Source organism: Mytilus galloprovincialis, chromosome 14 (genome assembly GCF_965363235.1).
Source record: "Mytilus galloprovincialis chromosome 14, xbMytGall1.hap1.1, whole genome shotgun sequence".
Taxonomy (NCBI): domain Eukaryota; kingdom Metazoa; phylum Mollusca; class Bivalvia; order Mytilida; family Mytilidae; genus Mytilus; species Mytilus galloprovincialis.
In genome coordinates this window covers 52,693,655-52,712,308 of record NC_134851.1, presented here as the reverse complement: position 1 = coordinate 52,712,308, position 18,654 = coordinate 52,693,655, and the positions used below count along the sequence as shown (strand labels likewise).

The 18,654-nt window shown below is 32.5% G+C and overlaps 1 protein-coding gene across 2 annotated transcripts in view; it reads right to left on the bottom strand.

The window, feature by feature from the left end:
- Window positions 1-3,428: 3,428 nt before the first annotated feature.
- Window positions 3,429-18,654, bottom strand: part of LOC143059752 (protocadherin-like protein) — a 42,836-nt gene continuing 27,610 nt past the window's right edge. For both annotated transcript variants that reach the window (XM_076233304.1, XM_076233303.1), the window contains exons 11-19: window positions 18,235-18,393; window positions 17,445-17,585; window positions 14,575-14,697; window positions 13,581-13,769; window positions 12,588-12,781; window positions 9,671-10,040; window positions 8,561-8,915; window positions 8,149-8,189; window positions 3,429-6,825 (exon numbers count right to left, since the gene is read on the bottom strand). In XM_076233304.1, coding sequence (XP_076089419.1) covers window positions 6,743-6,825; window positions 8,149-8,189; window positions 8,561-8,915; window positions 9,671-10,040; window positions 12,588-12,781; window positions 13,581-13,769; window positions 14,575-14,697; window positions 17,445-17,585; window positions 18,235-18,393 — 1,655 coding nt within the window. In that variant the 3' untranslated portion in view covers window positions 3,429-6,742. The remainder of the gene's footprint in view (window positions 6,826-8,148; window positions 8,190-8,560; window positions 8,916-9,670; window positions 10,041-12,587; window positions 12,782-13,580; window positions 13,770-14,574; window positions 14,698-17,444; window positions 17,586-18,234; window positions 18,394-18,654) is intronic.

Sequence of the window (18,654 nt, the reverse complement as noted above, 5' to 3'; positions counted from 1 at the left end):
CATACCAAATAGATATAAAACGAGACGTTAATAAATATAGGAAGGTGTGGTAAACCTACATTAGACCCTATTATCTATTGAAATATCTTAAGGCTCCCTCATTATGTTCCTGATTATTTCCCCACGTACTGACATACCATTCATATCGTAGGTTTATTCTAATTTTCAGCAATCATAATGATAGTGTTACATTTCCTACTGAAAGTCAGTAATGTCCAAGCAATCCGGCTTCCTCCACCAATAAGAAGTGACCGACCCTGAAAGTGCGAAAAGTGGCGTTAAACACTTACCAAACAGTCAATCAATGAATAATGTACATAATATTTCTGAGTTTGTGATAGAGTATGACGAGATTTTAATTCGTACCTACAGATTTTTAAATAAAATCTTGATTGCTGGATTTTCAATTTTTGCATCTATATGTCTACTGTATATGTAATATTACATTTTAACAAGTACAACGTATGACAACTTCTTTTCTGATTTACCGAGAAGGGAGAGGGGGAGTTCGATAAAGACATAACATTCATCTTGTAAGTAGTAAGTACAACAAATTGATGAAAAAAACAGGGGTTGTTTTGCGCTCACAGACATGATTTCTTCGCCACATCTTGTTTGTGCCCGACCCATGAAACGAACATTTACATCAGTTGGTGTTCAATGTTGTTGTCAACCATACTTATTTGTTTCGTTTAAATATTAATATTAGCGTAGACCATGTTGTTGGGCATTGTTCATCTGATATTGACCTCGATTTCACGGCTCATCCGTCAATGTTCATTTTTTGTTATTAGATCTGTTTCTCGGATACCATATGCAATATCATGTATACATGGGTATGGCATGATTATAAGGTGTATATAATTAAAGGCAACAGTAGTTCAAAACTCGTAAATCGATGGACAAAAAACAAAATCGGGGTAACAAACTAAAACTGAGAGAAAGGCATGCAATATAAGAGGAGAACAACGACACAACATTAAAATGTAACACACACAGAAACGGAATACATGAATTTGGGATAGAAAAAGTACCGTGACACGTCTTATAGTAATGTGAATTCACACTCAAATATGAGAGAAAACAAACGACACAACGGAAACACAACGTTAAAATGTTACACACACAGAAACGAACTATAATATAACAATGGCCATATTCCTGACATGGTACGGGACATTTTTTAAAGAAAAAAAATGGTGGGTTGAAACTAGTTTTGTGGCATGCCAAACCTCCCGATTTAATGGCAATGTTAAATATAACATTAAAATGACAACATAACATTACAGGACTAATACAAATAAATAGGAGAACATATTAGACAAAGACACACATGAATAATAGCTAACAAAATGCACAAGGTTTAAAATTCAATACTCAAGAAGCGCGCCTCGTCCACACAAGACTTACCAGAGACGCCCAGATATAAAAGTTCGAAAGTCAAAACAAGTACAAAGTTGTACAGCACTGAAGATCAAAAGTTCAAAAAGGTTGTGCCAAATTCGGCTAGGGTTTTCTGTTTGGGATTAGAACATCCTTATTATTTAGAACAATTTATGCTATTGCAAACAGTAAATTTTATCAAATGAATATAAACGAGATACATGATTAACTAATTACAGAAAACAAAACCCGGATACATTACATAAATCAACAAAAAAAAAATAGACGTACCCGACCTAGTCAAGGCCTCAACGCAAAAAGTGATAAAAAGTGACGTCACATACAAAGTGGTGAAAAGGCACACAAAATGACGTCACATTTGAAATTCTAAAACAGCACTCAAAAATAGACGTCACATTTGAATGACTTAAACTATTTCTAAAAAATAAGATAGAATTAGGATTGATTTAAAATTATATTTGAACTAAATACTGATATTACATTTAATAACAATGAACATTGCAATACTTAATAATAGCAAACTGAGGTAGCAATTAACTATATTATATAGCTATGTCCGGTTTGGTTTGAATCTAACTGTAAACGTAAAACATCGTACAAACTACGTTGAACCAAATCAAATCTAATAAATGAAGGCGATGATTAATTTTCTTTACCATAACACATGAATATAATAAAAAAGAAGTCAACACATCTGACAAAATCCGATAAGAATTACAAATATAATATCAAACTAAATACATGAATTTGGGATAAAAAAAAAGTACCGTAACACGTCTTATAGTAATGCGAATTCACACTCAGCAAAACAGTCACAATCGAGAGTAAGTCACTTTCGGTAATTAAAAAATTAGACGACGTAATGACCAACCACAATCTACCATGTGGTAAAAATGTCCTTCGCTAGTTTGGTCAAAGAAACATCGTTTGGATCAACCAATTCGTGATGGTGTCCATAAAATTTACGGAGTGTCAATTTTAATCTGTCCTCCTCATAACTTTGTTGGAGCAGTTTTTGCGTAAGGAGCACACTCCTGTATATGAAGTCCGTATAGTGTGAACAAGCACGAGAATAACGTATCAATTGAGATATGTAAACACCATACGAAGGGACAGAGGGTATGTTACTGCTGCGAAATGGGAAATTGATAATTGGGATGTTGAAATCGTCCCGTTTATCATAGATTTTCGTGTGAAGTCGTCCATCTGTGTCAATATTGAGGAAAAGTTCAAGGTATGAAGCAGTCCTTCTAGTAGCAGTAGTATCCTTCATTTCAAGTTCACTGGGATATATGAGATGTAAGTATTGGCTGAAATATGGGTTATTCAATGATAGAACATCATCAATATATCGGAAAGTAAAATTAAAGAATTTCGCAAGGTGCTTTTTCTTTTTGTCTTTTAGAATATTTTTTGTATATGTCTGTCCGGTAGGGTTCATCATGATCTGATAGTGACATAATTTCATCATATAAGGAAATATTTAGATCGATCTGGTATCTCAATATTTGAAAATATCATAAAATTTAGTGTTGACCAACTATCCAGCTCGATCATAGATTTGTCTGTTTTCATTGGCACTCATAACACATCTTATATGTATTTGCACTCAAGGTAACAGGTGATAACTATCTTTAAGTATAATGCTACTAGAAGAACAGGAACTGTTTTACCTTTTCGGAGAACTTTACACTTAGACAATCTAAGCGTTTTAAATACCTATTTCAGTGTGACATCAGGTGTGACCAATATAACATTAACTATGTAGGAAAAAGCCAAGATCTGGTTCACAAAGTCTACAGAAACATCTAAAATCGTTCATATGTCATTGACCGCTTACTCAATGTTTTAATAGTTCATTTGAAAAATTTGTTGAACTGAAAGTGTTCACACAAGTTATAGTATAATGCATGCAAATACCAAATACAGGATATAAGTCGAATGGTACCACGCTGATTGTCATCCATTAGCATTACTGACCCAGCGATATTAAAATAGTATGGTATAATTGACGACACGAAAAATCAATGTTAACATTTTTATTGATATATATGTGTTCAAGCATCAAATCATTGGAGAGTATTCCTGGAGTCTGCTTGTCCAACAGCAGAAGAACTAACAAGCGATTTAAAAGAAGTGCATCTTTTCAATGAAGAAATCTTCTACTGACAGACGAGGAAACTATTATTTCCTAAATAACCATGAAACTCTGCAGATACAAAAAACTAGAGGCTCCAAAGAGCCTGTGTCGCTCACCTTAGTCTATGTACATATCATAAACAAAGGACACAGATGGATTCATGACAAAATTGTGTTTTGGTGATGGTGATGTGTTTGTAGATCTTACCTTACTGAACAATCTTGCTGCTTACAATGATCTCTATCTAATGAACCTATGAATCTATCCAAGAAGTTTGAATCTTTTGTAAAAATTTACCAAATTTATGAAAATTGTTTAAAATTGACTATAAAGGGCAATAACTCCTCAAGAGGTCAATTAACCATTTGATTATGTTGACTTATTTGTAGGTTTTACTTTGCTGTACATTATTGCTGTTTACAGTTTATCTATATCTATTATCATATTCAAGATAATAAGCAAAAGCTGCAACATTTGTCTTAGAATTACCAATTCAGGGCCAGCAACTCAACAACAGGTTGCCTGATTGGTTTGAAAATTTCACGGCTGATAGACCTTGACCTAACAAACAAATTTTTCCTGTCAGATTTGCTCTAAATGCTTTGGTTTCTGAGATTTTAGCCAAAAACTGCATTTTACCGTATGTACAATTTTAAGCCATGTCAGTGATCTTGGATTGCAAGTGGGGTCATCAGACCCATTTTTAAACTTGATACCCTAATGATGATTGTGGACAAGTTTTGTTAAAGGAGTAGGTCCGGTAAGGACCGATTTTGGCCTCAAAATTGATGTTCATCTGACGAATGATTTTGACCACTTTTTAAACACTTAAGGGTCTATTTCATTTAATTCAATTAGTTTATGTCATTTAATTCAATTAGTTTATGTGACAGACTTTAATTAATTTAGTCATTAAAACGTTCCGAATCAAGCTCAAATATGAAAAATCTACCAAATATGCCGAAACATGTCACTTTTCATATGGTTTTTGTCAAAAATGAAACTGGCCGCATCCGTGTTCATCTTCAACTTTTACATATGTTATATATTATCATCAAATACAACTCACATTTCAATATTAAGGGTGAACACGAATGCGGCCACTTTCGTTTTACACGGAAACCGTCTAAAATTTAACTAAAATGCTAGAATTATGAAGATTTCAGTAATTTAGCATGACTTGATGGTGCTAGTACCCCGATATATGTGCATTGTATTGTCAAAAACAGCCCATATTTATGTAGCAGAAGCATTCTACTGTTCAATAAATAACTAAAGGTTTACATTTTAACAATTTTGTAAAACTGCTATATTTTGGGGCCAAAAAGGGGTCTTACTGGACCTACTCCTTTGTCTCTGTAGTTTCCAAGAGAAGATTTTAGTAAAAGATTACAAAAATTTACGAAAATTTACTATAAAGGGCAATAACTCCTTAAGGGGTCAATTGACCATTTTGGTCATTCGACTTTTTTGTAGATCTGACTTTGCTGAACATTATTGCTGTTTACAGTCTATCTCTATCTATACTAATATTCAAGATAAAAGCCAAAAAAGGCAAAATTTCCTTAAAATTACAAATTCAGAGGCAGCAACCCAACAACGGGTTGTCCGATTCATCTTAAAGTTTCACGGTACATAGATGTTGACCTGATAAACAATTTTACACACGTCAGATTTGCTCTAAATGCTTTGGTTTCAGAGATATAAGCCAAAATCTACATTCTACCCCTTTGTTCTATTTTTAGCCATGGCGACCACCTTGGTTGGTTGGCCAGGTCATCGGACACATTTTTTAAACTAGATACCCCAATAATGATTGTAGCCAAGTATGGTTAAATTTGGCCCAGTAGTTTCAGAGGAGAAGATTTTTGTAAAAAAAAACAAAAATTTACGTATAATTGACAAAAATTGACTTTAAAGGGCAATAACTCGTTAAGGGATCAACTGACCATTTTGGTCATGTTTACTTTTTTGTAGATCTTATTTTGCTCTACATAATTGCTGTATACAGTTTATCTCTATCTTTAATAACATTCAAGATAATAACCAAAAACGGCAAAATTTCCGTAAAAATTACCAATTCAGGGACAGCAACCCAACAATAGGTTGTTTGATTCATCTAAAAATTTCAGGGCAGATAGATCATACATTGTAACCTGAGAAACAAATTTACGCATATCAGATTTGCTCTAAATGCTTAGGTTTCAGAGATATAAGCCAAAATATACATTTTACCTCCAGTTCTATTTTTAGCCATGGCGGCCATCTTGGTTAGTTGGCTGGGCAACCGAACACATTTTTATTAACTAGATACCCCAATGATGATTTAGGCCAAGTATGGTTAAATTTGGCCCAGTAGTTTCAGAGGAGAAGATTTTTGTAAAGGTTAACGACGACGGACGACGACGGACGACGCACGCCAAGTGATGAAAAAAGCGCACTTGGCCCTTGGGGCCAGGTGACCTCAAAAGATGATACATATTTTTTTCAAATCAACATTTTTGTCCTTAAAAGTTAATGACATACACTACTGAACAAACAACTAACAATAAAATAAAGCAACTATTATCTTTAAGATTGCATTTTCTATATCATATTTGCGTTTTACAATGTTGTGTTTTTCACAAAGAACAAAATTATTGATTTGTTAAAAAACAAGCAAATAAAAAAAGAACAAATAAAACAAACGAAAACAATATATGTGCAAACAAAAAAAAAAAAAAAAAAAAACAGGCAGCAAGAAATTATGACGCTAAAACTAAAATAGAAATGAAGAATAGAAAAGTCTATTAGCCAAAATTGGCCTTGCGTCATGGTAGAATCACTGATATAGAAAATAACGAAAACAAGGGAAATGGTCTGATATGATAAAAAGATATAAACAGCATCGTTGTAAGTAAACATTGTCTTAGTATCTCTTAGCATTGGTATATACCCCCAAAACAATATCACTTTAAAGACACTATTATATTGTCAAGCATTATAAATAACATTCTGTAAAACATTAAATTCAAACGGAAAAAATACGAAAAAAGTTATGAGAATAAAAACCAGACTGAAAGTGGAATATGTGAGTAAATGGCTACATAGTATAACATTAACACAAATTACTACTCGGTTTCCTATGTAATCACAAAAAGAATCTGAAACCGAATATTGGAATCACTAAACAATCATTCAATTGTTATTTTGGTTAATTTAACTTCGCTCAAACCACATCCATGGCTTCCATCTTAGATTAAACTTTCTCTGTTTCGTCATGTCCTCTTTATTTTCATACACTGAAAGTTAATATTACAATTTATTTCAAAATTGTAAAATAAAAATTGTATTATACAACGTCGATATTTTTTTATGCTGTTTATGATAAGGTATCAGCTTATTGAAATGTGACACTTTATGATAATGTGGTATTTTAAATTGAGATGATGATAATGACAAGGTGTCTCTGTTTACACTGTTTGTATTCATTTGAAAGGAGGATAGTATCCAACGCATACAAGTAAAAAGTAAAATCACAATTCGAAGTGTTTGAGCTTTTGGTTTTGCCATTTGATTACGGACTTTCCGTTTTGAATTTTCCCCATTGTTCAATATTTGTGTGATTTTACTTTTTACTCACGTCTATTATTGCAGATGATCTCAAGTAACAATTTAATGTTTACCAATAGGTGAACGACGCAGATGGTTGACTGTTTGTACCTAAGCTTATTATCAGCCCAGTAGCCAGTGCTTCGGACGGACTCTGACTTCTTTTAAACTGAGTTTTACTGTGCGTATTGCATTGTGTTACTTTATTGTACATTGGCTAGAGGTATACTAGTAGGTGGAGGGTCGAGATCTCGCAAAACTTGTTTAATTATGCAGCATTTTTTTCGCCTGTCACAAGATAGGAGGCTCTGGCCTTTGTTAATCTTGTATGGTTGGTTTTTTAAATCGCGTATTTTTTTTTCAATTTTAGTTCATTTATATGTATGACGTCCATTTTCACTGAATTAGTACACATTATTTAGGGGCTAGATTAGGCCCGACTCAAGGTGTGGGATTTTCCTGCTTTGTTGATACATATCCCCCATTTCCTTTTTCAGTTTCATTCACCATCCCCTGATTTATACTATATAGTGCTTAAATGCTTCCCTTGATGAGTTCAGAAATTATTTGAATAAATAAGTTTCCAAATCCTTCAAAAAGTCCTATTGTATTGGTACTTCTGTCTTCGTTTCTTTGGTTATATATCCCCCACACGTAGGATTACATCCTCAATTTTCATATGTTTTGTTTATAACCATACCTGATTAAGGAAAATCACGAAAAGACCTTCGGGTGCACTAACGTTTACAAAATGTTCTGTTCATTCACTTTCTTTTTTCTTAAATCGTATTCCATTAAGATTACATTTTCTCTCATAAATTATCAAAATTGAACACTTGTTTATTATTATATGGTTTTTCCTAGAAGAATAATTGAAGAAAAAAATAATAAAAAGATCAAATGTATATTTGAAAAACGAACAAGTTCTTGCACTTTCGTGAAGTTTGTATTTCTTAATTAAAGAAACACATATGTGATAAAATATAAGTAAGTCTTACTAGATATATAATTACCTTCGCTTGGTTCTCGTATTCTCTCCTTGTAATCATCAGTTCTACAAAAAAGAAAAAAATCAACAACAAATTAGTTATTGTGACTGCTAATTTATGCCTACTCCGTATTTTCTGTAATGAATTTAAGTACCTATAAGTGCTAACGTTCTGCGTCATTAGTTCTCCAGTGAAGAGTTTTCCTTATGCGTCATATGATCTCCAGTGAACAGTTGTGTCATTGACAATCATACCACATCTTCTGATTTGTATATTGAATGATTTTAATAGATTTCTTGTTTGGTATCAAATGGTTATAACTAAACAATAAGTATATTAAAAACAAAAGAATGAAAGAATTCAAATCAACCGCATTTATTCAATATTTATCAAAACGTTAAGTTCTGCACATTCTTTGAAAACGAAAGAGACTTACCTTCCTTTATATGTACAAGATCCCTTGTTTTTCCAGACCATAAAACATGGTAGACACAAAATGAAAACCCCAAGAACACTGAGAATAACAACCCAAGCTGGATTTGCAGGATATTCCCAGAACGTGATATACCGATTCGTTGTTGTTGTCGATGTAGTTGTTGTTTGTGGTATTACAACAAAAACCGTGGCCGTTCCTTGAAGACTTCCGGTATCAGTTGCCTGTATGGTAAAGCTCAGACTTGCACCATATCCATAACTAGTTAAGGAATTTTTTAAGTATAGGTCCCCATTTGTCTGTATCCCAAATGTTTCTATTCCTAAAGAAGTCTGGTCAATACTATAAGCAAATGTTCCTAAATTAGAAAATAAAGAAAATTACTGTATAATTTACACATATAAATACGCTCTGTTATGTAATAAAACAATAATAAAGATTTGTCTTTGTCTCAGTTTTATTTCATTTCTTTCAACTACTTGAAATAATTATCTTTTCGTATATTATTTTCTCATTTAATTTTCTTTTGAGTCAAAAATAGTGACCTTATACCTTGCAACTTTCAAGGGTTTGGGTTTGAGCATTCCTGATGCAGGTAAATCCAGGAATGCGATATAGGGATGGACAAAATTAATAGTGTTAGGATTATTTAAGAAATAATTGATGCAAGCTACACTTTATTGAAGTTTTAATATGGGTAGGCATTATATTCGTGATTATTTTTGCCCGAGCGATAGTGATTTTTTATAGGGAGGAGTTTGAACAGCCAGCATGAACGGTTGGTTGTCATATCTAGGTCAAATATGTCAATTTTGGAATGCAACACATTACATTCATAATAAATGAATTAGTCACATCATGTGCGCCATTTAAGAGTTTGAAAGTGTTTTAAAGTTAAGGAAATATATTAAGTGCATGATAATTTGATTAAATTCATTATTCTGAAGAAGTCAATATACGCATGTGCAAACAAATTTTATTGGATTTAAAGCATGGGTTTGTCTACAAAGCGAGAGAATCACGTCATATAAGAATTAGTTTCAATGCATTTTCGTAGAATAATCCTACCAAACTCGTCAATACAACCTGTTTTTTGTTTATTCATATACATACCAAACGTTCCAGCATCGGCATCAGTGGCGACAGCAGAACCAAAAACAGTGTTTAAAGGATAACTGATGTCCAAATAGTAAGTGAATAAATTATTGGAGAATACTGGAGTGTTGTCGTTTATATTGTTTACATTGATTGTTAAAGTGGCGCTATCAGTTAGGACACTATCTGATACTATCACGGTGCAGGTATAAGAAGCAGCAGAGCCGGCTTCATCAACATCGACATCTGTAGCGAGGGTTATAAGTCCTGTGGTGGAAGAAATAGAAAAATAGCCAACGTTTGATCCACAAGTCATTGAAAACTTGTGTGTGTCGCCTGTATCCTCGTCTGTATACAAATATCCAGGATCAGGAAGTATAATACCTGCCTTTAAAAATAAAAAGAAGATAGGAAGCAATATACATGAGCATTGCTATTTACAAATAGAGAATTGTTAAATGCTGCTGAAATCTATAAAATATCATTAAATAACCTCTGGTAACATTTTCTATATGAGATAAGAACACAATAGTTTCACTATTTGTCAAATTGCAAGTGTTTAACCCTTGGACATCAATGAAACTATTTGACCGCAAACGTTATTATCTTTCGCAGAATTTCAAAAGCAGCTACGGGATTGGAGGAATTTAAAAATACCACGACGTCGCGTTTTACCTATTGTATCTAGGGTTGACGTCAGTGCATGCTGAAGCCTAAGTATTTTAGAATATACGGAGTAATTGTTAAACAGAATGGCTAGATTTCTGCTTTTTATATCACGATAGTTGATTTATCCCCACCATTGTTTGTTTTCGATATAATGAAACACTTTCTGACTGGATATTCGTGAATTAGTAAGGTTATTGTCCCCTCGGATACAAATATTGCCCTCAGCTACGCCCCAGGGTAATAGATGCACATCGGGGACAATAAACTTACTATTCCACTCATACCCAGTCACTAAATATACATAATACCATAGATTTGTTTTCACGAATAAAATCATTCAGGTTCGATCAATACCGAAGTGTTTTTTGAAATCCTTATAAGTAAACAATGCAATACCCTGGTTTTGGTTGGACAGCTGGTGTCGTCTTCAGTCGATTGCCAAATGACTGAGGTTGTTATAACGTTAGTTTGTTTCAACAATAATCTCCATGTGTATGTTTTTTCGGGGAAAATTATCTTAATATCATGGCTGGCTTCACTGGCCAATCTAAGTGTTACATAGCAATGCAGGTCACATACACATGCTTCTGGTACAACTCCAAGTCGAGAACTTAATATTTCGATAAGAGCGTCACTGATGAGTCTTATGTAGACGAAACGAGCGTCTGACGTACTGAATTATAATCCTGGTACCTTTGATAACTATTAAGAACAAAAAAATGTAAACTACTAAGTAGCCTGGGAATTGGGGAAGATAGGTTAATTAATTAATCAAACCACGTAAAAAGAGTTGACAAACAGTCGTTTGAAATACAACACTTTCATACGATGCAAGTTTAATAGTTTTAAAAAAATGTTTAATAGTTTGTCAATCTACTCAATGTAAACAAAAGTTTAAGTTGTGAAAAAGAACCATAATAGTCATAACCTTCGGACAACAACTATCCATTTATTAATTGTATTTTATAAACTTATAAATGGGATATGTAAAAGAAATGATTATTTTGATGTTATCACTGAATGGTCTACACCATAAAAGGCAAAGCAAGCTGAGATAAATAATGAATGTATTCATTTTATTTCATTCAAAATTATGAAAGCCACTATCTTTACCATTATTATACCCCCGCTTTAAAAAAGGGGGGGTATACTGTTTTACCTCTGTCTGTCATTATACCCCCGCTTTAAAAAAGGGGGGGTATACTGTTTTACCTCTGTCTGTCAGTCCGTCCGTCAGTCAGTCCGTCAGTCAGTCCGTCAGTCAGTCCGTCAGTCAGTCCGTCCCATGAAACTTTCGTCACATTTTTCTCAGGAACTACACATCCACCCTTTCTGTAATTTGGTATCAACATTTATATATGTCAGCCATACCGTGTGATGCGTTTTCAGAGTCATCACTGGACAACTTCCTGTTTACCGCACACTTGTCTGATTTTACACATGATAGCCAAGTTGAAAATTTTCGTCACATTTTTCTCAGGAACTACAATACAAGGATTTCTGAAATTTGGTTTCAGGATTTATATAAGTTAGCTATACCGTGTGATGCGTTTTCAGATTCATCACTCGACAACTTCCTGTTTACCGAACACTTGCATATTTTTACACTATTAATATTATCCACTTGCGGCGGGGGTATCATCAGTGAGCAGTAGCTCGCAGTTTCACTTGTTTTCTTTTAATATTTTTAGGAGAAGTGCTGGCCGTGAGGATGTATTTCGATTTATTACAGCTGTATTTCATTTCGCTGCTACCGTTTACACCAAATTGTTATAGTTACACAGCATACTTAGCTCTTATTCGTTTAGAATTAATTAAGAAAAAATTAATGCAATAAAATGTATTTTGCCATCTTTCGAAATGGGTTTTCAAGATACCTTAATCATTTATATATCACTGATTTATTAACAATGTATGATACTTGATAATGTTTCCATTTTCATGGACATTATAGTTTTATATTGTAAACTAACATGTTACAAAGCATATTTCAAACATACCACACATTCTCCATATCACGTCAAACGTCAAACGCGTAAATTTATTGAGCATGATAAATTTATAAAAGAATACAAAGTTAAATGTTCTAAAGAACTGGAAGCATTAGCAAAAATAAAAATAGAAAATGTTTAAAACTTTTTTTTTTTTGCCTAGAGGCAAGTTATCAGTTTAGGTCCTCAACGAACTTTTACATAAGAGAAATACTTACAACAAAGACTAAAGAAAAAAGAGCAAAACAATAATTACATCAAATAATGGTACATACCGAACCTTCATTGACACTTAGTACATACGACTTCTTTGTATACACTGGAGGTTCGTTTACATTGGCAACGGTAAGAGATAGATTCTGTGTAGCAGAGTCTTTCGTGTCAGTGACAGTTATTGTTAACGTATAATCTGTTGATGATACGGCCTCAAAATCTACAATAGTTGTTGTTGAAGTACTCACAAGTCCAGCTATAACATAAAATAGGATATCAATTTACACATTTTAGACTTTGCAAGAAACGTGCTGTGAAAGTAGTTGACTGGCTAGGAGTTTCTATTGCTTGTATCTTACTGACAGTATGACTAGTATTCAATTATATATATATGTATGAAATATAGGTTCGTCACAACACCAGATCAAAGCATTGTTAATGCAATTACTCTGGTTAGCTTGTAACTTCGTAGTATAAATGCAAATGCCGTTTATTAGTAAAATATGAAAAAGCGGAAACATAATAAAAATATTGCTCTAGGTGTTCTCTTCAGATTTAGAAAAGGTATTTTTCCATGTTTCGTAAAATTTTGAAAAGGTTTTTTTACAAATTTATTATTTCTGAACCAATATTTCCTTAAACTGCATAAATATAGTTTAGAAGTAAAAAAAGGTGAATATAAACATTTCAAAAGTATTTCGCATTACTGTCTTTTTATCATTAAAAAATTCCACACTGCCCAAGTGTCATAAAATGAAAGCCATGAAGGTTTGCCAAATTAATTGATGTCTACAACGCCGATGCCGACCTCATAATGAAGGATCTGTACGTCTCCTTTAGCCACTCCCGTTTCTGTCGACAACAATGATAGAAAGATACTTAATTTTGCCAATGTTCTGCATCGCTGTCTTTCAGTTCTTCATTTAAGACTTTTGTCAATGTCGAATTGAAGATACCATTTTGTTTTTATTTGCATTTTTATAAAAAAAAAAAAAATGGCTAAATGCTTTGTAGATTTATACCTCGTTAATAAGTCTAAAACCCCAAATACTTGCTTGCAGAATCAATATCAAAATACAAAATGCCATCAGGTGGTGATGATGTCATAGTATATGTATGAGTATCCTCTCCGTCGTTGTCTTGTATGGATACTTGGAATACACTCATGGCTAGAGGCGAATTCTCAGACACTACTAAAGGTGAAGGAAGAGGCAGGTTTCTTATCACGGGAACATAATTTATATCTGAAACAAAACAAAAAAACTTGTAGGCATGTAATCTTTTAATACATAGAAAGACACTGCTAATGCTTAACATCCAGTTAAATTCATGTATCGAACCCCTAATCTTCTGAAGTCGGATATGGCACCCTATAAAGAGGCCGCTGACGCTTGAAAAGAACTAAAATATTTCACATTTATGTACGCATTAAATGGCTTTAAATGTGTTTTTGTCTCTCTCTCTTTCATATGCAGAACTTTCCGTTTCATTTAATAACAAGGAAATACAGGGATGTAAAGCAACATGGAAATTTACCATTTTGCGTTAAAATGATAAGGATAAACTCGATAATAAAGAGAGTTCTATTTTCTAAAATTACAGGATGCATTAAATTGTTCATTATATCATTCTAATGAATAATGGAACAAGCTTTTTCGTGGATATCTGGTGAATATTGAATTCAAAATTTTCTTTGATATAAAGCATACTCGTATAAATTATTTTCATAGATATGACATGTGGAAATTTTACTAAAATGAATAATCGCCTTATTATTTACATAAATCTATAACCCCACCCGAAGAACGCTACAATGAAACCTATATTTAGAATAACAACTTCATTAATAAATTGTAAGTATGGAATTAAGAAATTTAGTATCTTATTTTAATAAGACAAAGATCAGTGCATAGACAATAATTGTTAGTGGTGTCATCTTCACAAAAAATAGTAAAAATGAAATAGATGTTGCATGGTCATATCTTATTGCGTATTTTCACATATTAAATATTTATGTCGAAAATTATCGTTAGCAATCTGATATTTTACCTAAAACGTGAACTGTCAATGACCTAGGACCTGTTGTGGTCTTTCCATCGCTGACTTCAACATAACAATCATAGGCTGGTACGAATTCCCCTTCAATGGACCTTTTTAACAATATTTCACCAGCTTCAAAAAAAGAAATAGTCTATACATTGAATTCCATTTTGTTTATCATATTTTGAGTAAGTTCAAAGTTCATGTGATTATGGACTTTCTAAATTGATTTTCCTCTAAGTTCAGTATTTTTTGTGATTTTACTTTTTATTGAGGTTAATGACATTTGTTGTACTAATAGATACACATTTTATCATTAAGGTTTGTACAAGTTAAAACCATTTTAAAGTTTTTATTTTGTACATATTATAACATGTTCGAGGTACTTAAACTTTGTACATGTTATAACTTGTATTTTTGCATTATACATGTTGTAACATGTACAACATTTTTGAAACGTATATTTGTAATTTAAAACGATCTCTTACCTATCTGTGCGCTTTTTAGACTATGATACTTTGTTTATTTTCTGTTTGATTTTAAGCTGGAAAAAGTTGATGATATTATTTTTGAGGGGGCAAGGGGTTTAGCTGTTATGCTGTTATGTGGCATTTTAATTCTTTGTTATCTGTTATTCTGAAAATATATTTGCTGTTAGCTGTTATTGTCTTATTCTTTGTTAAATGTTATTGGGCTTTTTGTTTTTTTGTTATCTGTTATTGTGATAATGTATTTGCTGTTAACTGTTATTGAAAATTGGACTGTTGGCATTTTTTTTGACAGCCAAAATTCGGTAGAAATTGAAGATCATTGGACATTAGAGTCTACCACTACTAATATGTTGGTCCCGTATCCGGAGAAGGATTCCATTAACATATACCCATCACAGAAGTGAGGTCCAGAAAAATTCCAGTATATCTTATGATTGTCCTTTGTAATATATTCCATTTATTTAGAATTATCCCGTACGAACATATCAAATTAGAACAATTCTTAATATGACAAAAAGGAAAACATATGGCCAGGAATTTCTGACAAGGACTTCAATTAAGGATTATAGTTAGGTCCTTACAACCAGTTAACCTGTTACATAGACTCAGCTCTTTTCAAAGCAGTACAATCAAAAACTTGATAAAAAATTGTTCAAATAAGGCCTTTGAAAATAGTGATATAAATTACTTTTGGAGTGTCAAAATTGGTTCGAGGTACTAACTTGCAAATTGCATGCTTATAATTGGTGCTTTTGATTTTTCTACCCATTATCATCATGACAACTTTTCCTTATAGTCTTATTCAAGAACAAAATCACACACCTCATTAAATGGGCATTTAAAAAAGTCAGAATGTGAATATTTATATTCAAACTCTTTTAGGTCATTTTTAAGTAGCAACAAACACAAGAACTATGTCAATTGAGCCTACTTTGATACCATAACTACCCTTGAATATTTACTAGATATCATTTTTGTCTCTTTGACATATTCCTCCATTCCATTCTTAATTTTATTACACACTATTTAAATTACAAGCATGTGTGAGTTTCAATAACTGTACAAAAATAAATGCTGAAAAAAGTATTCTATAACAAATTAACAGCTACGCCATGAGCGCATGATACGCCCGTCATCTTTTTGAAATATTCGATAACTTCTCAATGCCATATCAGATATTTATAAAAATCAGTCAATATATATTATGTATATAAAAAATAAGTCAAAGTTTCATGAGAACTGCTGAAAACATTTTTGAGTTATTGTCCGAAAACTGGAGAATACCGTATCTTTTTTAATGAATAAGCCCCTTAACTGAATAAACATAAAATTTATAAAAATCGAAAGGGCGCTTACAACAATAGATATAAACAATTCAGCAAAGTTCCATGAGAACTGCTGAAAACGTTTTTGTGTTAATGTCCGAAAACTAGAAAATCTCCCCTTTTTAATTAATAAAACCCCTAAACTCGGAACCGTAAAATCTAAAATTTATAAAAATTGAAAGGGAGCTCATGTCAATAGATATAGTAAACAATTCACCAAAATTCTTTGCAAATTTGTGAAAGGATCTCAGAAAACTGAAAAAAAAACCAAAATTTTTATTGAATAAACCCCCATTACTGAGAAACTTAAAATCTAAAATTTATATATATAAAAAAAAACAACTATAGGGAGCTCATGTCAATAGATGTAAATAATTTCCCAAAGTTTTATGTAAATTGGTTAAAGAGTGTTTGAGTTAATGTCAGACATATTGACGACGGACGGACAAGAATATACCAAATACATATCTAGATACATAATTCTAAAAACCATATTCATAGAAAATGGAATTTATTACAAAGGATTATACCCGTAATAAGAAATACTGAATTTTGTCAAGGACCCGACTTATTTTAATATTTCATTTACTGTTATCTGTTTTTGTCCATTTTAATTCCTTGTTATATATAAATCTGTTATAAGCCAAATAAATTTGCTGTTTTGCTGTTATTGGGACCCCCTTGCCCCCCCCCCTCATTTTTGATAACTGATCATTACACAAATTTCTCATTTTTAACGCGTAAAAGGAATGCTTGTAATTTGGTGAAAAGCGATTGTTTATTGCTATGATATCGATATTCCCTATAATTTACATGCTGTAAGAATGTTTTCTCGCAAATATACAGCGAATACAGCGAACCACATCATACTGTGTGTAAAAAAATAATATATTGAGCGACACTAACTAGTAATGCTGGCATATTGAATGTTTCAATGCTTCTTATGTATGGCAAATGTTTTATGTCGAAAATTAAGTAACATTTAGTCAAAAAGTTGTTTATGTCAGGAGTGCAAATAAAAGTTTAATGACATCCGCTATCATAAAAAGTAAATGTAACATACAGTGGTATATTTCAAACGGAGAGTTGGTAGACGGCACACATGACATGGAAAACTGAACTTGGTCATTCTCTGGGTCAGTTACTTCTACATCAAATACTATTTGTCCAATATATGATGATATGCTGGACACTGTGGTTGTGTCTGAAAATTAAAAAAAAATGTATTGAGAACTATATAGAACACTAACGTGTTATCTAGAATAACACTTGTAGAAAGTTGGTTTTACACATGTGAGTTAGTGTTTAATTTCTGAAATATCTTAAATAGAAATAACCTCAAAATATCTTTAATAGAAATAACCTCAAACTAATACTTCGCATCAAATGTAGTATATACTATCTTCAATTTGTAAAGTAATAACTAATTGAGAAAATGGTCAGTTTTGTAGATGTTATTGTAGTTTACAGATTAACTTTACGAACAATAGCAAACATGAAATATTTTCATGGTAACGGTTATATGATCTTTGCAGATCAAATAAAGATTATAATGTTTTGTTACTTCTCATTTATTCAGTTTAAATTCAAATTAAAATTTCTAAATAAATACGTTTGTAAAAGAGACATGTTTTGTATGTTTTCCGTGAGCATAGCATATATTTCTGAAAAAGTTGTAAATCTCTTCCGGCAACCCATGGACCAAAGGTACGAGTAGTAACTCTCTTCAGGCAAGCCTTGTACCACGGAACTGTTGTTAACCATCATTAGGCAGGCCTGGGACCACGGCATAAGAAAATTAAATGTTTGAAATCATATTTAAAACAAAGGGTCCACACAGTTAACAAACTTACTCTGCAGATTTAAAAATACAGTGGGTTTGTTTCGAAGAACATTCACAAAGAAGACACCAGTGTCGCTTCGTCTTCCGTCTGTGCATGATATATCAAGTCGGAAAGTTCTTACTAAATCGTACTGAAGATTGGGATTCGACTGCAAAACTATGTCAAATTCTGGAAGAAAACAATCATTTATTGAAGGTTTTGAAATGTACTTATTACTACATTTAAATTTTAATACAATGGAAATCAAGCAACTCTTTAAAGGATTTAAGTGTGGCCTATTGTAAGACTTAATTCTTTACCTACCCAATATATCCTCATTTTTAATGATATTCTTAATTTTCCTTGCTGCAGCATGCTCGACGACGTATTATATGGATTATTTATGTGTTCTCGTTGCGATCATTCGTGAAATATTTGACACTAGAGGTT